Genomic DNA, 22,711 nt, shown 5'->3' on the forward strand with positions numbered 1-22,711 from the left:
TCGCCTGTCTGTGGTTCAAGATATCGAATGATCGATGGACTATCATAACCAATATAAATTCCAATCTTTCTTTGAGGTCCCATTTTCTTTCGTTGAGGTGGTGCAATAGGCACATACACCATACATCCAAAAATTCTCAGATGAGAAATGTCTGGTTCTTTACCAAATGCAAGCTGCAATGGGGAGTATTTATGATATGCACTTGGTCTGATGCGAATTAATGAAGCAGCATGTAAAATTGCATGTCCCCATATAGAAATAGGGAGCTTTGTTTTCATAATCATTGGTCTAGCAATCATTTGCAGACGTTTAATCAATGATTCAGCCAATCCATTTTGAGTATGTACATGAGCAACAGGATGCTCAACAATGATTCCCATAGACATACAATAATCATTGAAAGTCTGGGAAGTAAATTCACCAGCATTATCAAGTCTAATTTTCTTGATTGTATAATCGGGAAATTGATTCCTCAATTTTATTATTTGAGCAAGTAATCTTGCAAATGCAACATTTCGAGTTGACAATAAACATACATGTGACCATCTGCTGGAGGCATCAATCAATACCATAAAGTATCTGAATGGTCCACATGGTGGATGGATTGGTCCACAAATATCACCCTGAATACGTTCAAGAAACATTGGTGATTCAGTTTGGATTTTGGCTGGTGATGGTCTTATAATAAGTTTTCCAAGAGAACATGCTTTACATTGAAACTTATTATTCTGAAAGATCTTCTGGTCTTTCAATGGATGACCATGTGTATTTTCTATAATTCTTCGCATCATTGTTGAACCAGGATGTCCTAATCGATCATGCCAATTGGTTAATATTGAAGAATTATCAATTACCATGTTTGATTCAATGGGACGTATATGTGTATAATGCAATCCAGTAGGGAGCATTGGTAGTTTTTCAATCACATATTTCTTTCCTGATTTATATGTGGTAAGACACATATATTTCTCATTCCCTTCATTCATTGTTTGAGTATCATACCCATGGGAATATATATCATTAAAACTCAACAAATTTCTTTTCGATTGTGGTGAATATAAAGCATCATTGATCAAAAATTTTGTACCATTAGGTAACAAAAATTGTGCTTTACCACATCCTTTAATCAAGTCTACAGGACCTGATATTGTATTCACCGTTGTTTTTGTTGGTTTTAGTTCCAAGAAATATCTTTTATCTCGGAGGATAGTGTGCGTTGTACCACTATCAGGTATGCAAACTTCAGCTTGGTTCGTAGCATTTTCCATATTTGAACTTCAAAAAAATATGCAATGAAATAAAATTATTGACAATAAAATACAATACAATATAACACACTATAAAACATTATCATACGAATACATAAAAAATAAAATATTTTACATATTTATTCCACCATCAAATTGATCATTATCTGAGAAATCAATCAGAAAATCTCCAGCATCAAAATGAGTTGAACCACTCAAAGGTTCACTGTGTTCAGTAAAGTTGGTCTCCTTTTCTTTCCCCTTTATTGATTCTTTATAAAGTTTACAAAGGTGCTCAGGGGCTCGACAAATACGGGACCAATGTCCTGGAGTACCACATCTGAAACAAGAACTTTCAAATCTTTTTGAGTGATTCTCATTAACACTCATATTCTCTTGATGCCTTTTCGGTGGGTGGTTTGGGACGTTCTTTTGAGATGAGTTATAGAAATAACTATCTCGATTATTTTCAAAACCACGGCCGCGTCCACGACCACGACCACTTCCACGTCCACGTCCACGTCCACGACCACGACCACGACCTCGATTTTGTCCTCGACCAAAATCTTGTCTGTAACTTTGATTTTGGTTTCCAGGTTTAAATTCATTTTTGCTTACAGCATTTACTTCTGGAAATGCTGTTGATCCAGTGGGTCGGGACTGATGATTTCTCATTAATAGCTCGTTGTTCTTTTCCGCCACAAGAAGACAGGCGATGAGTTCAGAATATCTCGCAAATCCACGCACTCTATATTGTTGCTGTAGTGTTATATTTGATGCGTGAAACGTGGAAAATGTTTTTTCAAGCATTTCCGATTCTGTAACCTCATGTCCACAAAATTTTAACTGCGAGATTATTCTATACATCGCTGAATTGTAATCACTGACTTTTTTAAAGTCTTGGAATCTTAACATATTCCATTCATCACGGGCGGTCGGAAGTATAACTTCCCTTATATGTTCAAATCTCTCTTTTAATCCTTTCCACAGAGCCATGGGATCTTTTTCGATGAGATATTCACATTTTAAACCTTCATCAAGGTGTCGTCGTAAAAATATTATAGCTTTTGCTTTTTCTTGTGATGAAGATATACCATTTTCTTTAATGGTCTCGCTTAGACCCAATGACTCAAGATGCATTTCTACATCAAGAGTCCATGGCATATAGTTTTTCCCAGTAATATCAAGAGCGATGAATTCGAGCTTTGCCAAGTTTGCCATGGTGGTACTAAAAATTACGATGCATTTTATTAGTTAATGAATATTGCAATACAAAGTAATGGATAAACAACAAGTACAAGTATTCGTAAAAATAAAGAAAACACACGAGGAGGATATTCTCCGATAAATACAAGACTGGTGAGTATGATAACCAAAATAATTAAAAATAACCTCGTGAAAGCCATCTTCTTTTTTTCTTCGAAAATTTGATGAAGAATAATTTTTAGAGAAGAAGAGAAAGTTGGAGTGATTGAATGTATTTGTGAGATTGTATTTATAGAGCAAAAACTAGCCGTTTTGTTACCGTTTATTACCGTTGGTGTATAAGAAAATAAATGTATGTATTTGTATAATTTTATGGTAATAATATGGTGTATATGATATTAGTCATATTTAAATAATTATGTATATCATATCACATTATTATAATTAGGTGTCATAAGTTATTTTGTTTAAAAACCTTATAGGCTTTTATACTTGTCGTATCCCTTACCGGGAGTGTGGGATGTCGTCTTAACATCCTCCCAGGATTTATAACAAGTTTTTGAAAAAATTATTTTTATTATTTCTAATAATAACATTATATTATATATTAAATATATAAACAATAAATAAATAACAGTAAAATAAATATTATTACTTTTGTTACCTTTTTCTTCTGTTCGGAGCTTGGAAAAATATGGAGGACTTTTAGAGCTTCGTGCTGATAACGCGTTGTGAAAAAGTAAAAATTTACGGTAAAAAGTAAAAATCTCAAACTCTTAAAATTATCATACTACACACTTTATAATATTTTTCTCTCAACTCAATTGTGTTTTTCTTCACAAATGAGAGATCTATTTATAGAAAATTTTTACAAATAATCCAAGAATAAAATACATCATTACCTACATCATCACACACTAACTTTCAATATTCAACACCTAATTTTACCTAATTTTCAACATTCAACATTCACATTTTCAACACAAATATTTTTCACATTTTTAATAATTTTTCAACAGATTTCATTTAAATTTTTTGTTATTTAAAATATATAACTCGATTTTTACATTTATTAGTAATTTCTCTTGTTTTTTTTACTAATATAACCTTATTAATTAAGTTTTGAAAAATATGATAACTATTTTTAAATGAATAAGGAGTGATAAAAATGAAAATTTGTTTTCAAAATATGTTTTTCCAATTATTTTTGAATATGTGTGAAAAACAAACAATCTTACATTACATATTTGTGACGTTGAAATATTAAAGATTTCATACATGACGATGGTGCGAAATTGTGAGGTTTTAAGAGACCGATCTTTAACTTAACCGGAAATGATTGTATTATGTCATCTATTAGATCTTTTGTAAATAATATTTTGTCAATGAATTATCATTAATTGAAATTTATGCCCAACGAAACTTATAAGTAAATTATGATATAATTAAATAATTTTTTTTTAAACTCAGTCTTTGTGCTTGAATGAAATATTTTCAGTTCATGTCGCAGACTTTTGGCGACAAGAGAAAGCTTCTTGTTAGCTTCTTAACAGCAATGACAATATATAATCTTCGAAACAGACTCTCTGGCTTCATTATGCTGATGATGAAGCTATATAATCCTTTATTTACCTTCTTGGATCGAGTTTTTTCAAGTTTTCATGTTCAGCGTGTTGGAGAATTACACCGAAGCGATGCCACGATGATAATATTGTACCCAAAAATGCGAAATAAAATAACCAACAAGAACACAAAGATTTACGTGGTTCACCCAATATAGGCTACGTCCACAGAGCACTGCAACTTTTATAACTGGAAGAAATATTACAACAAGTGTATACACCAATACACTCAATATTTCTCACACTGCCAACCCGAACATACCAAGAAAATAATTTCTCTAACTCACACAAGAGAATTCCCACACTCAAGAAAAAAATATACTCTTTTTTCTATGCACTATCTTTTTATCAAAGCTGAATAGCTTTTGATTTTGAGATACAATAGCTGAAGGAATTGAACTCTATTTATAACTAATTCCCGTCTGCAATTTTGTAAACAAATCGATGTGAGATGAATATTTTATTTTATGTGGGCCCTCCACTTGCTAACACAGCGTTTACACGTTGAGCGAATGAAGTTGCTCATATTTTGGTTTTGAATTGCTTTGTTCAGAGCATGACTTTTTTGTATATTGATTATTGTCTTTTATTTTATGACAAATATGTGGAACTTCGATTTTGTTTTAAGTCTACTGGAATTGTTATGGTTTGTTTGTTTTTAAAAAACATGGAAATGAGCAAGAAAATAATATATTCGGACAGAAGTCATGAATTAAAATGTTAACTTGGGAATGAATAATTGAAAATTTCTTGCAGAAGAAATAAACTGCTTTAGTTATCCGTAAATGTAAAAATAATATGTAATATATTATGAATACACAAATGGAAACTTGATTAAATAAAATTAGAAAATATATTTAAAAAATGGATTTTTATACTAAATTTGAAGTATAAAAATGAGTTCTATATTTCACGTGGAAATTAAGCTGTTTTGTTGTTAAAAAAAAAAAGATGTTTTAAAATACAATTATAAATAGAATTACCGTTAGATACATGGAACACAGCACCAACCAAAAATGGCAGCTGCTCCCTTGGCTCCTCCCCCCAACTACTCCACCCCAAAGCACTTCCTCACCCAGAAACCATCTAGGATCAACCTTAATCTCACTGAGAATCTCAAACCTAGGAGAATTTCCTCACCACCCACTTCGATTTCTTGGTCAAAATATGGTCAGAGGTCAAGAAAGCTGCCGTCAAGAATCACCGGCCACGCCTATGTTTCGGGCGCATTTGACGCAATCGTGCCAGAAAATGAACCAAGAATCGAGGAATCCGAGGTTGTGGAGGTCCGTCCCATTTATGTGATAAGTTGGGGGATTCTGTTGAACCTTGTTCTGCGGCATAAATGGAGAGTCTTGGCTTCTGTTGTTACTCTTTTGGGTGGCTCTATTTGCATGCTTGCTATGCCTGTTTTGTCAGGTATAATGGAATGTTTAGGATTCGGATAAGTAATTTAAAATTAATGACGATTCTTTTCTTTATTATTCGTGGATAGTAGCTAGAGGTGCAAGCATGAGAAGGCACTGCATCGCTTGATTGTTCATCCATAAGGGACTCTTGAAATATGGTATTTAGTACACATGATTGTTTAGTTAAGAGATTTCATAGAAATCATATGAATTATTCGGCACATTTTTTTGTTTTCGGTTATATTGAGGATCTTGATTCTCTTGTGGCTTACTCATTTTCCTGGCACTTCTATTGGCATTTTATGATATTGGCTCTTTATTCAAATAATTGCTTTCTATATCATTAGAAGATAGAAATCAATAGAACACACAAGTTAGTGTGAAGCTTATATGGAAAGACTTAAAATACTATTTTGTTAGTTTCCTCTGATTATTTTGTTGCATTTTTTGTTATGATTAAAAGGCAACGCATGGATTAGAGTACTATAGATTGGTATTCAAAATTGAAAGTTACAAATGTTGTGCACGTTGAATGGGATGTTATTTTAGGGAGATTCTTCGAAGTACTGATAGGGGCAAGACAGGAGTCTATCTGGAAAGTGCTGAGTAGAGTAGGAATCCTATACATATTTGAGCCGATTTGTACGGTCATATTTGTGATAAACATGAGTGCAATATGGGAGAAGGTTTTGACCAGCTTAAGAGCTCAAATATTTCAAAGGGTGTTGATCCAGAAGGTAAATCGTAATCCTTTGTTATTGTGATAACTCTCACATGTGTTCATATTAGCTTGCTGAAAAAAGATTCTACCATTTGCATTTCCTTAAATGAAGAGTGTTTTTCTCAAGTATTTAATTAAAAAAAATGAAATAATGTATCTTATATAATTTCTCATTAATGCTTTAATTTGTACTCGCAGATGGAGTTTTTCGACAGGTACAAGGTACACATGCATGATTCTTCAATGTCATATATTTTAATACATTCAGTTATTCAATTGGTGATTCAAATGATCTTATACAAAATAAGTTTTTAAAAAATCACAACATATCAGGGAACTGGATTCCTGGTATATATTTACAATCTTATGTTGAAAATTATTGTCTTTAATATGGTGGTTTTGGTAATTAATATTTGATATTCACTGCTCACTACTTAACTTTCAAATATCTTCATCTTTATCTTTTGCATGTTTTCAACTTTTCTCCACTTAACATATTTTACTTCATTTCCACTGCCATCCACTTGTTTCGGTAGCTGACTCTGGTGCACTCCTTTTAGGTCGGAGAACTAACTGCTCTGTTGACATCTGATTTGGGTTCTCTCAATGACATTGTTAGTGAAAATATATCAAGAGATCGAGGTTTCAGGGCACTTTCCGAGGCAAGCTACTATACCTCAGTCGAACTTGGTATTTATGTTAAAATAAATAAAACCTCTTACCTTTGTTTGATTGGTTGACGGAGTTGGTATAAGTATTCTTGACTTCTCTAATTATATTTCCAAACTACAAATACATTATAACAAACAGCCGTAAATTTTACTTATCTTAACTTTTTTATTTGGAGTTTTGACTAAGCCTTGAAAATGTTTCCATTGCCTTTTTCCAGCTCCTTGGGACTATGTGCATACTTTTCTCTCTCTCTCCTCAGCTTGCTCCAGTTTTGGGCCTACTCATGGTCTCAGTTTCTTTATTAGTTGGTGAGTGTTTCCCTGAAATGGGGTTCTTTCTTTGATTAGATGGTTACCTATATCGGCTTGGAAAGATGTAGAATTTTAGGTGGACTTCAAGTTTCTTGCCAATAAAATGAACAAAGTGACACTTTGTTCATACCTCTATTCTGTAAATGATTGATCATATTCATTAATAATGATTGATCGTATTCATTGATAGAGCTTGGAATTAAATTATGTCTTCATATTTCTATTCTTTTGCATATCCTTTTTGGGCACTTCACTAATAGATTCGACATTTCTAGCTGTGTATAAGCGAACGACTGTAAGTGTATTTAAAGCTCATGGATCAGTCCAAGCCTCTATAGCTGACTGTGTTAACGAGACATTTGCTGCCATACGTACAGTACGCTCTTGATACCTTTGAATACTAGAGACGTGTTTTTATTTTGATTTCTTCCCTTAGTAGCGCCTACAACATAGTTATGTGATATGAATAACGATGTTCGTACTTCAGGTAAGATCATTTGGGGGAGAAAAACATCAAATGTCAATTTTTGGACGGCAGGTAGGATCTGTTCAAATTATTTTTATGAATGCTGCTAAAAAATATCGAGTCTCAGGTGCACTGAGGTTCTATGTGTTGAATTCTACAGGTTCTTGATTACGAGAGTAGTGGTATAACTCTAGGGTTATTTAAGTCTGTCAACGAATCTCTAACCAGGGTTGCTGTTTATGTCTCTTTAATGGCCTTGTATTGTCTTGGAGGAAGCAAAGTAAAATCTGTAAGAATTTAATCCTTTCTTGTCAATCTGAGCCGCATCCTGTTCGTTATTACACTAATAAGTTTGATGTGTTTCTTGTAGGGTGAACTAGCTGTGGGAACCATGGTTTCTTTTATTGGATACACTTTTACGTTAACATTTGCTGTGAGTATGCTCACCTTTTTTTTCCAGACATCGGATTACTTGATAATCAATAATGTCGTCTAGGTTCAAGGGGTGGTAAACACCTATGGAGATCTTCGTGGAGCTTTTGCTGCTACAGAAAGAATAAACTCTGTTTTATCTGGTGCCCAAATTGATGAAGCTCTAGCTTATGCTTTAGAAAAAGACTTGAAGAGAAGGAAAGTGCATGAATCGAATCTTGAAACTCTTTTGCTCAATGGTTCTAGTGGGATGACACAAAACAGGAGCATTGGGTATATGTCTTCCTTAAAATCTGCTAGCAATGTGCGTAGTCTAGCATTCTCCGGTGATATCTGCCTTGAAGGTAAGCATTTGTGTATCATCAATATGTTTTTCATGCTACATTCACACCTGCAGTTGAAATGAACTGAATCGAGCTGAACACTCTTTTTTTTATATTCATGCACAAACTTGAATCATTTTTATCTTGATCAAAGCTCAGTTTGAAGATCAGAAAAAGAACTGCTCTTAGCTCGAGTTCAACTTAACTTGTTAGAGTTTGAACTCAAGCTCGATTTGTTTAATTCTAATTCTGTGATTTCAAATACAAATCAAATAATAGCTGATCTTGTTTAGAGAACTCGCGAGCTGACTCAATTCTTCTGCGCATCCCTATTTGCACCTTATCACGCCTCAAATATCTTTCAATAACAAGAAATTTCCTTAAGACCCATAACTGCATGTTTGTACATGAGCATACTTTTATTCTGGTAAAATTCAAACTCGTTCGACTCTCAAAAAATTTTGTTTCATTTTTTAGAACTTCATTTCTCTTACCCTCTAAGGCCGGACGTGGAAATACTTAAAGGGCTCAATCTTAAGTTAAAATGTGGCACAGTGACTGCTTTAGTCGGCCCCAGTGGTGCAGGCAAAAGTACAGTCGTTCAGCTCTTATCTCGCTTTTACGAGGTTAGATCCACTGTATAAAATATAAACTATATTAAAATACCACTTTATATATGAAAATATGCATAAATAACTGGAGAATGAGCTCTGATTATTCAGCCAAGCAGTGGCCGCATAACTGTTGCTGGGGAGGATTTGCGATCGTTTGATAAAAGTGAATGGGCTCGTGTCGTTTCCATAGTGAATCAAGTATCTCTCCAGATCTTTTCTAGTTAAATTTTCTAAGTTTCATCTGATTTTGGTCAGGTGGCTGAAATTTTATGGTTGCATCTGATTTAGTTTGAATTTTAAAAATAATTTATAACTGGCTGTAGGAACCTGTTCTATTCTCTGTGTCTGTTGGAGAAAACATAGCTTATGGTCTCCCAGACGAATATGTTTCCAAGGAGGATGTGATAAAGGCTGCCAAGGCAGCAAACGTTCACGATTTTATAATCTCATTGCCACAGGTGAGCCACATCTGTTACCTCGCATTGGTAAATATTTATATTTCTTGGTTTTTTCTTGATCCTTCGTTTTACTGAAGGGTTACGACACACTAGTCGGGGAGCGTGGGGGTTTGTTAAGTGGAGGACAAAGACAGGTATAACTGTTGATTCATTCTCTTTCTAGCACACACTGTCACTTGTTATGCCAATGCTGTGAATGGATCGAGCTAGAGCCTAGGTTCTATAAGTTTCCATTTCGAGCTCAAATTCAAGCTTATGTAAGATTTTTCGAACTTGAGGTTGAGGTCTTGCAGCTTGAACACTAATAAACAAGCTCACTATGAACAAAAACTTTTGCCCTGGTGAATACTAATCGAGCAGGGATCATCAGGCTTACTGTGCACACTTAACATCCACTCACTTTGGAAACATTTATAGCATTAATCCCACTTTTATGTTCCAGAGGATTGCGATTGCAAGGGCCCTTCTGAAGAATGCTCCAATCTTGATCCTTGATGAGGTATACGTATCTGTGACCAAAATTTTCTTGTATCCTTCTTCTAAGTTGGTCTTTGAAAAACAGATTATACGGCACCCTATTTGTACATTTTTCGATTTTGCTGCAGGCAACGAGTGCCTTAGACACTGTTAGTGAACGCCTCGTTCAGGATGCCTTGAATGTCCTAATGAAGGGACGAACAACATTGGTAATCGCCCACAGATTGAGCACGGTTCAGAGTGCCGATCAAATTGCTGTGTGTTCGGATGGGAAGATTTCTGAACTAGGGACACACCTTGAGTTGTTAGAAAAGAATGGTCAGTATGCTTCTTTGGTTGGCACTCAAAGACTTGCATTTGAGTGATCATTATTCATTATTCTATGCTGTATTTTATTAAAATTTTGTGCTGACTTTTTTTTTTGCCTCGAATATTACATATGGGGATTATATTTTTAGCTTTTAATGAGTATACTCTTGCTTGATGGCATTGTGGCAAGATTTGTTTGTCATGTTAATATTGTGAAAGTTGTATTTTTAGCATTATGGGTTGAATGGTTAGGAATCGTATGTAATGCTTCAACCATGATTAATTATGATTTCATTTTTGTGTTGTCAAATCAAATACGTATGAATTAGTGAGGAGACTTTTTTTAAACTAGGTAAAGATACGTGCGACGCACGTGAAAATACATTTCTATTATCAATAATTGTTGTTAAAGAAATGGGATCAGAAGAGATTAATTTACAAAAAATTATATATTAATGATTTTCATGCTATTTTAGTCATTATAAAATGAGTAATACTACATGTACCATCGAATTTGTATAATAATTCTTACAATAGAAAAAAATCAATACAAAAATTTTATTTATCAAAATCTCGTGATAAATTAAATATAAAATCTCATTAGATAAAACAAAATTTCATGATATAATTGTTGTAAATATCGCAGTACGATATGTTGGTTGTAATGTAATATAATTTGTACTACATATATTATAAAATGAGTGCAAAAGATATTTGTTTAAAAATTTTATTTGTTATAAATCTAATGTTATTCTTGAATGGAATGATTTCAAATCCATGAATTTCAATACATTCAAATGTATTCTTGTTATTTAGAGAAGTAACATCGTAAACTTCAAATCCACTCATTTCATGTTTATATAGTAGTATTTCATGTTAATTATGATATATTTCAAGTTCACCCAATAATGATGTCATTGAAATTCATTCTACTTTATATAAATAATATTATGTAAATAAGCCATGTGTATGTTCAAGATTTTGATATATTATTTCATTGTTAACAATAAAATTATAATTATAATCCATGAATTTGAAATCAATTTATCAAGCGCAATCTAAATAAATTAATAATTTTTGAAAAACATATTAGTAATAGATATTATAATTTTATATAAATTAAACATTGGAGAAAATATAATATAAAATTGATTTCACAATAGTTATTAAAATTAAATTTGAGAGAAGAAAAAAGTATAATACATAACATTGACCACTTATTTTACCATGTGTTACTGATTTATGAAAAATAAAAATATAATATAGATAATATATTCTAAACCTTAAATTAAATTATTAAGCCAAATGTTTTCTTCTTTTATATTTTCAATTTATATTGCTTTCACGATTTTTTTTCATCAGCTTTTTCTTCTCTGTGAAAAAACAATATTCTCGTCATCTTCATTAGCAAATCTTATGGTACTGGCGACATCGATCATTTGCATTTTCATATCTGTATTTTTTGATTATTTTGTTGGATGACTTTTTTTATAATAATTTTGATGCTGAAAATCTTTTCCTGCAATACTTTCATTATCCTCAATATTTATTCTTGTGTTGTTATCGTCTTCTATTAGTTATATTTCAATATCATTACAATTGAGACAATTAATGATCGTCTTTTTTCTTTTTAATTTCTTGTTGTTCGGATTCTACTGATATCTTTTTGCATTCAATGTTTTCTTTGTTGAAATTTTTTCTTATATTTTGAATTTCTTCAATTATACATTATTTAAATCGTTTTGTCTATTATGAGAAGAAATGTATATTCTTCGATCTATTTGATGCCTTTACAAATCTCCACACAAATTAAGTGTTTTGTAGAAAAAAATTTTGTTTCATCTACAAGCAAATAAAACCAAATAATTTTGTTATTTCAGTCTTCTACAAATTATGTTTTTTTTTATAAAAAAATATTTTAACTTAATTTACAAGCAAATAAAACCAATGAATTTTGGTTATTCTATCTTCTAGACAACTGACAAAATATGATTAATTAATATTATATTTATCAAAAATTGTTCAACTCTTAATGATATAACATATTTATGCAATACGTTATTTAAATACAAAAATTAAAAATTAAGATAAGATATTTTTTTTATATTTATACTATATTATAAGAAGTATTAAATTAGTATATATTAATTTTTTTCTTGAGAAACTTCTTACATATATAAACTCATTCAAAAAATTATAGATTTATGAAATAAAACAAATTATAATCAATTTAATATTATGTGAAAAATATATGTTCACTTCATCTACAAACAAATAAAAAAATAATTTTGACTTTTCTTATTATCAATCATAAGGAGAAATATTGAGCAATAATGAATAATTTTTGTAAAGATTTATTCATAATAATTTTAAAAATTTACCTTTAAAGATATGTCATTTCATATTACATAAAGCTATAACTGATTTATTTATATCCATCTTTTATTAAAATACATCTTCGTCAATTGCAAGATCATCAAATAAGTAATTGTTCTAGTTTCTGATCTTTACAAAGACGAAAAATAGTTAAAATTGGTAAAACTATATGTATTCAATCATAAATTGTTAAATTTTAATAATAAACTAAGGTTTTGAAAAATATTAGTTGGATTTTTTTAATAAAGAAATATAGATAGAATCAATACTCACGAAATATTTATAAGGTCATCTTTATTCTATATCCAATAATGCTTCGTATCATTTTTGTAAAATGTAAATAACTGTCAAACCTTCTTCATAACATCAACCCACATGATTTAATTATTTGGCTTCATTATTTTAATTCGTAGTTTTAACTTAATTATTCTCAATTAATGCAAAATAAAGGATATTTAATATATTTTCTTACATAAATTATGTTTTTTTGTGGAAAAAATTCACTACATTTACAACCAAATAAAACAAAAGAATTTTGGTATTTCTATATTGTACAAACTAATTTTCTATTTTCACTTCATCTATAAACAAATAAAACCCATGAATTTTTTATATGTACAAACTAAGGACAAAGTTAACAATACACAATAGAAAAACTTTGACCTTGATTCACACTTTTATAATTAATAATTTTTATAAAAGTTTATTTATCATAATTTTAAAAATTACATTCAAAGATATATTTTTTAATGTTACAAAAACTATAACTGATTTGTTAATATATATCTCTTATAAAAATAATCATTAGTTAATTGCAAAAATCTCTCATAAAATAATTGTTATAGTTTCTATCTTTTAAAAAGAGGAAAAGATAGTTAAAATTAATACAAATATATTATTCAATCTTATATCGTTAAATTTTCATAGTAAACCAAGGCTTTGCAAAATATATTAGTTGACTTTCTTTTGATAAAGAAATATAGATAAAATAAATATCAATGAAATATTTATGAGAATTATCTATATTTATATATGATAATTCTTATATTATTTTGTAAATGTAATTAAATATTGAACCTTCTTCATGTCACCGACCTTGGTAAAACAAAAAGAAAATTAGTTTAATTATTTGGCTTCATTAGTTTAATTATTCATTTTAAAATAATTAATCTTAATGAACGTAAAATAAAAGATATTTAACATCATATCATTATACAAATTAAGTTTTTGTGAAAAATATATTTTCACTTTATTTACAAGCAAATAAAACAAAATAATTTTGTTATTTTAATCTTCTACAAATTAATTTTTTGTAAAAAATCTACAAATTAAGTTTTTTGTGAAAAAATTCTTTTTCACTTCTTCTATAAGCAAATAAAACCAATGTATTTTGGTATTTCTTTCAATCTTTTCAAATTAATATTTTTTTATAAAAAAGTTTGTTCAATTCATCTACAAGAAAATAAAAATCAAAGAATTTTAAAGTTTCATCTTTTTTGACAACTTGATCATTATCTAACATAAATGTAGTTTGACAATTTTGTACTTATCATAATAACTAATTTGACAAAAACACCCTCACTAAATTTCTCTTATATGTACAAACTAAGGACAAAGTTGACAATACACAAAAGAAAAACTTTGACATTGATTCACACTTTTATAATATGTATAGATGTATAGATTAAAGAAATGGTTTTTGGAAAACAACAAAAAAAAAAAACATGGCAACGGGTTTTTGGCAAATAAATGGAACGGATTAATATTACCTATTCTTTTATATTTGACTAAGACGTTTTTTAGCCATCTTGAATTTCTAATGAAGCAATTTAAGCTCAAATTCAACTTGATTAAAAGTTCAAATTTGAGTTCCATTTTTTAGCTTATTTAATATTGAATATATTTATGTATCAAAATACATTCAAATGCGCTTAAGTTCGATAATTTAAAATATAAATGATGCAAGCACAAATTCATTAATTTAGTTTCAATGGACGATTTTAATGTATTTTTAAGAAATAAAATTCACATTTCCTATGAAGATCTTCATAAAGTCCAGATTTCTTTCACTTTGAACTCTCACAGCAGCTGTTCTCTATTTGAAATCCAAACATACCCATAAAAAACAAGAAAATGGAGAAAACTTTCGTACACTTAAAATGGGCAAGAAACTGCTCAGTTTTCAGGTGACAATAAAGAGATTTCTGACCCTAAACTTCCAACTTGGAGATTATACAATTCATTGTGCTTCTTTAATGGACTTCTCCTCATAATGGAGTGCACAAAATTTAGACATTTCAGACCAAAAATCACCAAGAGCTTTCTGGTATCAAAATACAATATTTATGTGGTTTATATATTGCGCACATATTAGTGGCTACCCATCACAATCCATTTCAAGCACCACTCTAATGCTCCTAATGTCAAAAGAATCAATTATTGCGGCTAACAAACTCCTTTCACTAGTTAGACATTTAGATTCAGTTCAAACCACGATTTTTAGTTCACTGTCCATAAAGAAAGGGAGAAATGACACTATATAATAAAATTAAACGAGTCGAGGACGAGTTCGAGCTGATATTTGATTTATGTCCGAATAACATTAAAACAGAAGTAGCTCAAGTTTCAAGATCAATAGTATTTGTTTTGTTTATATAAAGATCGTATATCTTCTTTTTAAAAAAAACAAAAATCGAAATTTCGTATGTAATTATTATGCAAAAAATTATTATGAGCTTGTCTCAATAGTCAATTTTATGAAAAAATATATCTAATCCTATCTATGAAAAAGTTTAATTTTTTATAACAAAAAAAATTACTTTTTCATTCTAGATAAAGATGGAATCAACCCGTCTCACGGATATAGATTCATGAGACCGTCGACCTACTCTAATTCATGGTTACATATTTTTTACTGAAAAAAATATATAAATTGTCCTCTTAGATATGTATGAATCCATCCTTGATTAGTAGGTTTATTGTGTTCGGTGGAATGAATAATGGGGAGGACCATGCAAGTGGGAGATCATTTACTTGCGCCAACTTCAACCATTTGCACTATTTAATGGAGATAAAATAACCAACTCCATTGAAGATCAAGCAAGAGTTTTTGACACCATGTAGAAAATTACAGTGAACTAGCTCTGTCCATGCGGCAGTTACTCGGTAACAAGAATTTTCTTTAACCACGGAAACCTTTCATCAGCAAAGGAAACATTACTCGCACTATCGTGGCTCGACTACCCCTAGTGCTTACCTGAAACCTAGTTGGTTCAATCTTTTTAACAAACGAGTGAGGATCTAAGTGAGTTGGCTGTGGGGAGATGAGTGCACGACGCCCATCGAATAACTGACTCTGTCACCATGACATCAAGTTGCTCGAATTCACCAAGGCTAATTGTGTGGTTCCTTCTGCTGTGGAGACCTAATGTTCGAGCCCCATCAGATGCACTCTTTCTGACCTCAACTGGTTTCAAGTCCATGTCTCCATCTGCAAGTAGTAAGAAGAGATTGGGGTAAATGAAAACTCCTCTAGATTTGCTAAAGTATCAAGTTAACTAGCACAAATACAAGGTTCTGTCTCCCCAATAAGTCTATGGGCATGCTAAACCGACACCATCTAACACTTGGTTTAACCATATAGATTGTAGACCCGTATTAAGGTTTGAACCTTGAGGGGATTATCAATGTAGGGAGTCCACCAGATTATCATAAGGCATAGCTACTCAAATTTTAAGTGTGTGTGAGAAAAAATCTCTGCAAGTCGTAATTATTCAACCTTAGGAGGTTGTAATTAGAGCAAACCTTATGTGTTGTCGAGCAATCTACTCGGAGTGTGAAGAGACTAAACAATTACCTCGAGGAATTAAATGAAGTCCTGATGAATTTTCCGCTGTATCCAAATCACCACCCTCGTGTTTAACCACAAAACTCTGTTTGAAAAAAGCAAAACTTGGCAGCGCAATGACAGACATAGAAAATTCCATGGCATTTGTTCCGGCACTACTACGGAAAGAAAACCCACAAGTTTCCGACAAAGACGTCGGCGGGTCTACCATGAATGAAGAAAACGACGACTTGCATGTGAATGTTGGTGACATAATTTCACAACTGTTGGGCAATCCAATTCCAAAACTAATATCTTGACATCTTGTCATGGCATATGGGGAAACAAGGTCATTCTCAGAATCCAGTCCACAATGTTGCTCACTTCTTTTACTCAGATCTCTGAAAAGTGGCATCGTATTTTTCACCCAAGAATGATCTGTAAAAATTCGTCATAGAATGAACACAGTTTACAAATGGTTATAAGGTTGAGAACAAGATTGATCCTTTCAACAATCATATCCATACTTCAACCGCTAGTTATAACAAATGAGCCTACTAGAATAACTACTTATTGTATGACATAGGATACCGATTTTTTTTCCGATTTTACCCCAATATTACATTTGATATGAAGATCTCTTTCCATGTACTCATTAATAATTTCAGCATATTTCACCAATTTTTCCATCCTAATTCTCAACTAGCTCCTACGATAAATAAATTTTTAATTCGTTTATCTATCTAAAATTAAAAAATCATAATTAAACTAATTATTTTTAAATAAAAACATATTAATCATAAAAAACGTAATATAAATATATTATATTATACACACGCAACATGTGTGCACGTGTGCAGTAAGGCTATTTACATTAATTACTTCAGATCTCATATTTCGATCAACTAGCTTCTCCAAAAATCTAAATATAATCTCTAGTATTCCACAAAAAGGACGAAATACTACATAAAAGGACTAAAATATTTGAGATATTAAAAACGAGAGGGAAGAGTAACAATCAAAGAGAGAGTATACATAAACATACCTAGAACCTGCTGTGCAGTAAGCCGATTCGACGTGTCCCTACAAAGCATTCCTATTATCAATTGCTTTGCCGAATCAGAAATGAAATCCCATGGATTCGACTGAAATCTCAAGTCTGCAGCCCGAACAGCATCAAAGATCCTAGACTTCGTTTTCCCCCAAAACGGTGGTATCCCACTCAGAAGAATGTATAAAATCACACCAGCACTCCATACATCAGCAGCCTGATCATATCCTCCGGCAAGAACCTCTGGGGCTATATAGAATGGACTACCAACCGTACCATGTAACTTCTGTCCTGTTCTCGAGAAAGGAAAAACAAAAGTATCCGGAAATATTTGTCAACATAATAATCAGCAAGACTTAACAGGGAAGCCAAGTAAGTCGTCACTCCACCTGGTTTGATGTAGGTTGCAAGGCCAAAATCGGCCAGTTTTATAGGTGAAGAAGAGGATTTTGTTGCTAAGAGGATGTTCTCTGGCTTCAAATCTCGATGAACAACACCCTTATCATGACAATACATCACCACTTGCATCAAGTGTTGGAAAAGCACCCTGGCCTCAGACTCGGAAAACCTTCCGTGCTTCTCCAACTTGTGAAAAAGCTCACCTCCAGCACAAAGCTCCATCACTAGATGCACATAATCTTCCTCCTCGTAAACAGCTTTAAGGTCAACCACGTTAGGGTGCCCTGATAAAGTGCTCATAATTTCGATCTCGAGTTTGATACTTCGTACGTCTTCTTGAGTGACTAACCGATCTTTTGAAATAGACTTGCAAGCTAGAACCTCACCACTAAACTTATCGATACATTCCCGTATGATGCCAAATTGTCCCCAGCCCAAATGTGCTCCGAGATTATACTGATCACTCAAATTCGCAGTCTCGTGGGCATCTAAAATAGTTTCTTTCAAGCACACAACTCGATAGCAACTACATGAACTAAACAATGATTCAGTTTTGCTCCTGGCAACAGCCATACAAAAGTTCAACCTCAAAACGATCACACAACACCTATCAAGATCACAGCTTTAAATATCTGAAACCTCTAATTATCACCTAAACTGCACGAGTTTTCTATGGCCCGACCAGAAATTCAATATGGTCAAGTGAAATGACTTAGCTTCTGCACAAGAGGTTTGATATATTCATCGTACCAAGCTTAAAAGAGCGAAAGGAAAACCCCGAAGCCTGAGAATCTTCATTTGCTCCCAAATTACCTGGATCTGAAAATTTCATAAGAGCACGATCGTTCAACCACCGAAAAAGGAACACAATTTCACAGAAAGACAGGGTAAAAGAACAAGGAAAACAAAAGCTACGCCTCAATTATTAAGATCGCAAAGATAAAAACTCAAACTAAACTACTCAATTAACCAAACTTTTGGAGCATTTAAAACATTGTAGCACACAACATCAACTAAATCAAGTACAGAAAACCCCAAACATGGAACATCCCAGAATTCCCACTACGAGACAAACGCCCAAATGGACCGACAAAGAAGAAATTTGAAAAAACAAAAACAAAAAATTTCCACCACCCACAAACCTTCACATGAAAAAAGATGACTCAGAAAAGCTCATCAAAATTTGAACTCAAAGAAGCATTAACAGATCCGAAAATTTTCCAAGAACCGAACTTTTGCAGAATTATACAACGAGGAAATAGAGAAACAGAGACTATTACTAAGAAATCTAACCTTGAGAGAGAGAGGGAAAGGCAAATAGTTAAAAGTCAGCAAAAGAGGAAGAAGCAGAATAGTTGGCGCTGTGATTCCCTTCTTCCTTCCCCACTAAGAAAGAAGAGAGACACCTGTGAGGAGATTCAGTTCTGCTCTCCTCAGTTTACAAAAAAACACAGATCCCACTTATTATCCTGTTGTATTTGAGTTTCGAGCTTGATGTTTTTACTGGTCGCCATCTCTATATCCTTTTTTCAAAAAAAAAATATATATTTCCAATTCTTGTGAATTTTTGGAAAAAAGTATAATTTAAGGGTTCTTTTTTGGGGAAGTTGGTGAAAAATCCCCAACCAAAACATTTATTTTGGTTCACTCCCTACCCACAAAATTGTGGTACTATGTCATACAAATTGTGGTACTCTTCATGTGGAAATGTGGTACACTTCATGTGAAAATGTGGTACTAAAAAAGTACCCAGGGACTGAACACAAAAAAAAACGGCGGCTGGGGAGTTAATCCAATTTCCCATTCTTTTTTCCCTTAATTTGTCTTGTATCTGTGGGGCATTCTANACCATTCTTTTTTCCCTTAATTTGTCTTGTATCTGTGGGGCATTCTATGTGCTAATTCAAAATAACGTCTTCGAAGATTAGCTCACCAATACAATTCAAAGTGACGCAATTTGAAATGGTATTTTACCGACCTCGTCGATCAGCACACAACCCTCGTGCGAAATAAGATTTTTGGTTTAAGACAATCAAGCATCGTGTGATTTGCTAAATTCCTATGTCGAAGATATTTGTCGTAACAAGGTGTTTTTAATAATAAAATGAAGTTGTCCTTCAAATTTCTTCATTTGAACTTTGTTTTTCATGAAATGATTTTGCCAAATTGTTTTACTTACGTTATTTAGTTAATAAGTTAATTGTTTTTTTTTATTACATGAGAACCGTAACCGCTATACTTCGATATGTATTGAGTAAACCTTCGAACTAACGCAATAGTATGTAGTCGCGTCGAGTCGAGATTTTTGAAAACTCTATTAATGAAAAAATGGTGACCTATTATTCGAAAGATCCGATTTTCTGGGTTCAACTTGTTAGAAAAATGAGTTTTGTACTTATTTAGAATCTATAAAATAATTCGAATGAGCTACGCGACGAACAAACTTATTTTTCGATTACCAATTAGGGTGAATGAAAAATTAATTAAGTTCGAATTTTATCGAATGAAAAGATTGAATCAAAAAGATTATTTATATATATATTATTATAATATTATACACACACACATATATATATATATATATATNATATATATATATATATACATATAATTAAAAATAATAATTATTAGCCGTGTGTGTGTATATATATATATATATACATATAATTAAAAATAATAATTATTAGCCGTGTGATTTCATGTTAATGTGGTTGGCCAATAAAATGTTATTCAATTCATGAAGTGATGCATCATTCCATGAAGACTTTTCACTTTCTATAAATAAGACTTCATTTTTATTTATTCAAGGCACCTTTTCCTCTTCTTATCATTTCTCTCTAATTTAGTTCTATATGCGAATTTTTAAGTATTAGCACTTAAAGTTCAAATTTTCAAGATATAAAATCTTGAGTTTGGATTTTCTAAGTACGCTTAAATTCGAACTTTGAAATTAAATTCGAGAGTTATCTTCTAGTTTTGAGTTTTTTTAAACATTTGTGCTTAAATACAAGTTTTGCAAGATTTAAACTCTTAGAATTGGATTTTTAAGCTTAACGCTTAGAATTTGAAATTAGAAATTTTGTATACTATCTTAATAGCGTTCTAAACATTTCAAGATCGTGTGACTTTAAGATTTGTAGTGCTACTATTTTAAAGCCGTAGTCGTTGTATCTTAGGAAACGAATTGCCCAATCGTGAGCACCGAGACGAAGCAATATAGTTTTAAGGAAAAATAGTCAAACTTTTGTCTCAACTATTTTCTCGTAGCTATTTGGTTCACCTATTTCTATCTTGAGATTTCCTAATACAAAATGAAAAAATACCTACCAACAATCTTAAAATGATATTTGAACCAAAATGGCCTCAACAATTACAAAAAAAACCTGAAAAGTTTCATGATACTGATTTCAAGCAGCGACAACAAAACAAAAGAATATCATACCATCACAACTCATATCCCAAAACTATCAGTTCGACACTGAAAATGAATCATAATTCTTATGTGCTATATCATTTATATTCATGCATGATACACAAAGTGGGAAGCTATTTTTGATTAGGGATATCTTGTGATTTAAATACAAGACGAGATCTTCCGCTACACATGACACTACATTTATATATATATATATATATATATATATGGCATAATAATTTCAATTATGTAAGAATTACTTACCGAACAATGAAAATCATGTGACAATTATACCATACGTATTTATTATAACATGAAGTGTAGTACCATGTAAAACAAAGGAATTCATCCGGAAAAATTTTGAACGAACTCATTAAGTCTATACCTCCGTTTGAAAGTTCGTCGATACAATTCTACTAAGTGAATAAATGATTCATACATTCCTTGCACGAATCAGATACATAAAAAATCAAGCAGAGCAAAAAATGTTCCACATCGAGTGAATCACGAGTTTCCACTATCATATACCTTTTGGAAAATTTAAACACAAGATGTATAAACTTGCACTCGAACACACACATCGGTTGCCCAAATAAAGCCTCAAGTCGCGAGTTTGAAAGCATCGATGAAGAGACCGATAAGTGAAACCCATCTTGAAATTGTTCAAAAGGCCAATAGGGAAAAGTGACATTCGGCCGGATATAACAGAACCTCGTTACGTATTCTGTCATGAGAACACACAACACCGCAGCAAATACATCATTCACACCTAGAGCCCAAAATGATAGAGATCTGGTGTGCGCCACATAGACCTCCGAAAGTGCCTTTCTTGAAGGACTTCTGAAGTAGTTTCTTGATGCCTCAAGGATATTTCGTATAATGTCGATCAATCTTCAAGGCCCTTCGTTATCCTTCACAGCCCGAATTCAGAAAAACTCGGTGGATGATCCTGAAACATAAGTTTTCTGCCTCTGATGGGCAACGCTCGTTTTAGGAACTATACCATATGCAAGAAGGCCAAGAGAAGATAGAGTCACAGAGTTTGCCATTTTGGCAAATGGATGTGAACCAATATTAATTCCCTGGAAGAAAGTAATCGGGATGAACTAAATAATTTAACAAATTTAACAAGCACAATAGGCACAAATATATTATACATTTTATTGAAAACCCCAAGAGCACTAACTTCTAGTTAACTTTTTTCACCATTTTTCTGTCAAAATAGATGCTATCACCTAAATTATATGATCGTTGTCTTTATATTTTTTCATATTTTTATTATTATTAAAAATAAAATACATCTATGCAATATTTAATGACATACAATATATACCATATTCATAAATAGATGCCTACTTCGTGTATCATGTGTGTGAA

The 22,711-nt window shown here is 31.9% G+C and overlaps 2 protein-coding genes across 4 annotated transcripts; one reads left to right on the forward strand and one right to left on the reverse strand.

Annotated features, from left to right (window-relative positions):
- Positions 1–5,056: 5,056 nt before the first annotated feature.
- LOC140973802 (ABC transporter B family member 28-like) lies at positions 5,057–10,518 on the forward strand. 3 transcript variants are annotated; one of them, XM_073436867.1, is made up of 17 exons: positions 5,057–5,100; positions 5,140–5,494; positions 6,034–6,221; positions 6,404–6,427; positions 6,766–6,867; positions 7,095–7,185; positions 7,464–7,564; positions 7,676–7,726; positions 7,815–7,943; positions 8,025–8,087; positions 8,151–8,430; positions 8,887–9,035; positions 9,132–9,221; positions 9,347–9,481; positions 9,559–9,615; positions 9,924–9,980; positions 10,087–10,518. In XM_073436867.1, exons 1-17 carry the CDS (start codon positions 5,092–5,094, stop codon positions 10,321–10,323), a joined length of 2,118 nt encoding a protein of 705 aa, XP_073292968.1. In that variant the 5' UTR covers positions 5,057–5,091; the 3' UTR covers positions 10,324–10,518. The 3 variants fall into 3 exon arrangements, with proteins under 3 accessions (XP_073292968.1, XP_073292967.1, XP_073292969.1); XM_073436866.1 differs by having other exon boundaries at positions 5,058–5,494; XM_073436868.1 differs by lacking the exons at positions 5,057–5,100; positions 6,034–6,221 and having other exon boundaries at positions 5,383–5,494.
- Positions 10,519–15,731: 5,213 nt separating this feature from the next.
- LOC140973803 (calcium-dependent protein kinase 26-like) lies at positions 15,732–19,450 on the reverse strand. The gene is made up of 5 exons (XM_073436869.1): positions 19,213–19,450; positions 17,910–18,738; positions 17,515–17,811; positions 16,500–16,907; positions 15,732–16,133 (listed from the first exon to the last, which is right to left on the reverse strand). The coding sequence occupies exons 2-5, from the start codon at positions 18,490–18,492 to the stop codon at positions 15,925–15,927; spliced, it is 1,497 nt and encodes a 498-aa protein (XP_073292970.1). The 5' UTR covers positions 18,493–18,738; positions 19,213–19,450; the 3' UTR covers positions 15,732–15,924.
- Positions 19,451–22,711: the final 3,261 nt, after the last annotated feature.

This window comes from Primulina huaijiensis, chromosome 3 (genome assembly GCF_012295235.1).
Source record: "Primulina huaijiensis isolate GDHJ02 chromosome 3, ASM1229523v2, whole genome shotgun sequence".
NCBI classification, from domain to species: Eukaryota; Viridiplantae; Streptophyta; class Magnoliopsida; order Lamiales; family Gesneriaceae; genus Primulina; species Primulina huaijiensis.

Excerpts from the sequence above, each read along its gene's own strand:
- LOC140973802 (XM_073436866.1), top strand. The coding sequence starts at position 5,092 with ATGGCAGCTGCTCCCTTGGCTCCTCCCCCCAACTACTCCACCCCAAAG. Across the intron at positions 9,482-9,558 it reads TTATAATCTCATTGCCACAG|GGTTACGACACACTAGTCGG; the intron begins GTGAGCCACATC and ends GTTTTACTGAAG. Across the intron at positions 9,981-10,086 it reads CAATCTTGATCCTTGATGAG|GCAACGAGTGCCTTAGACAC; the intron begins GTATACGTATCT and ends ATTTTGCTGCAG.
- LOC140973803 (XM_073436869.1), bottom strand. The coding sequence starts at position 18,492 with ATGGCTGTTGCCAGGAGCAAAACTGAATCATTGTTTAGTTCATGTAGT. Across the intron at positions 16,908-17,514 it reads TACTGCACAGCAGGTTCTAG|ATCATTCTTGGGTGAAAAAT; the intron begins GTATGTTTATGT and ends GAATTTTTACAG. Across the intron at positions 16,134-16,499 it reads ACTTCATTTAATTCCTCGAG|ATGGAGACATGGACTTGAAA; the intron begins GTAATTGTTTAG and ends TACTACTTGCAG.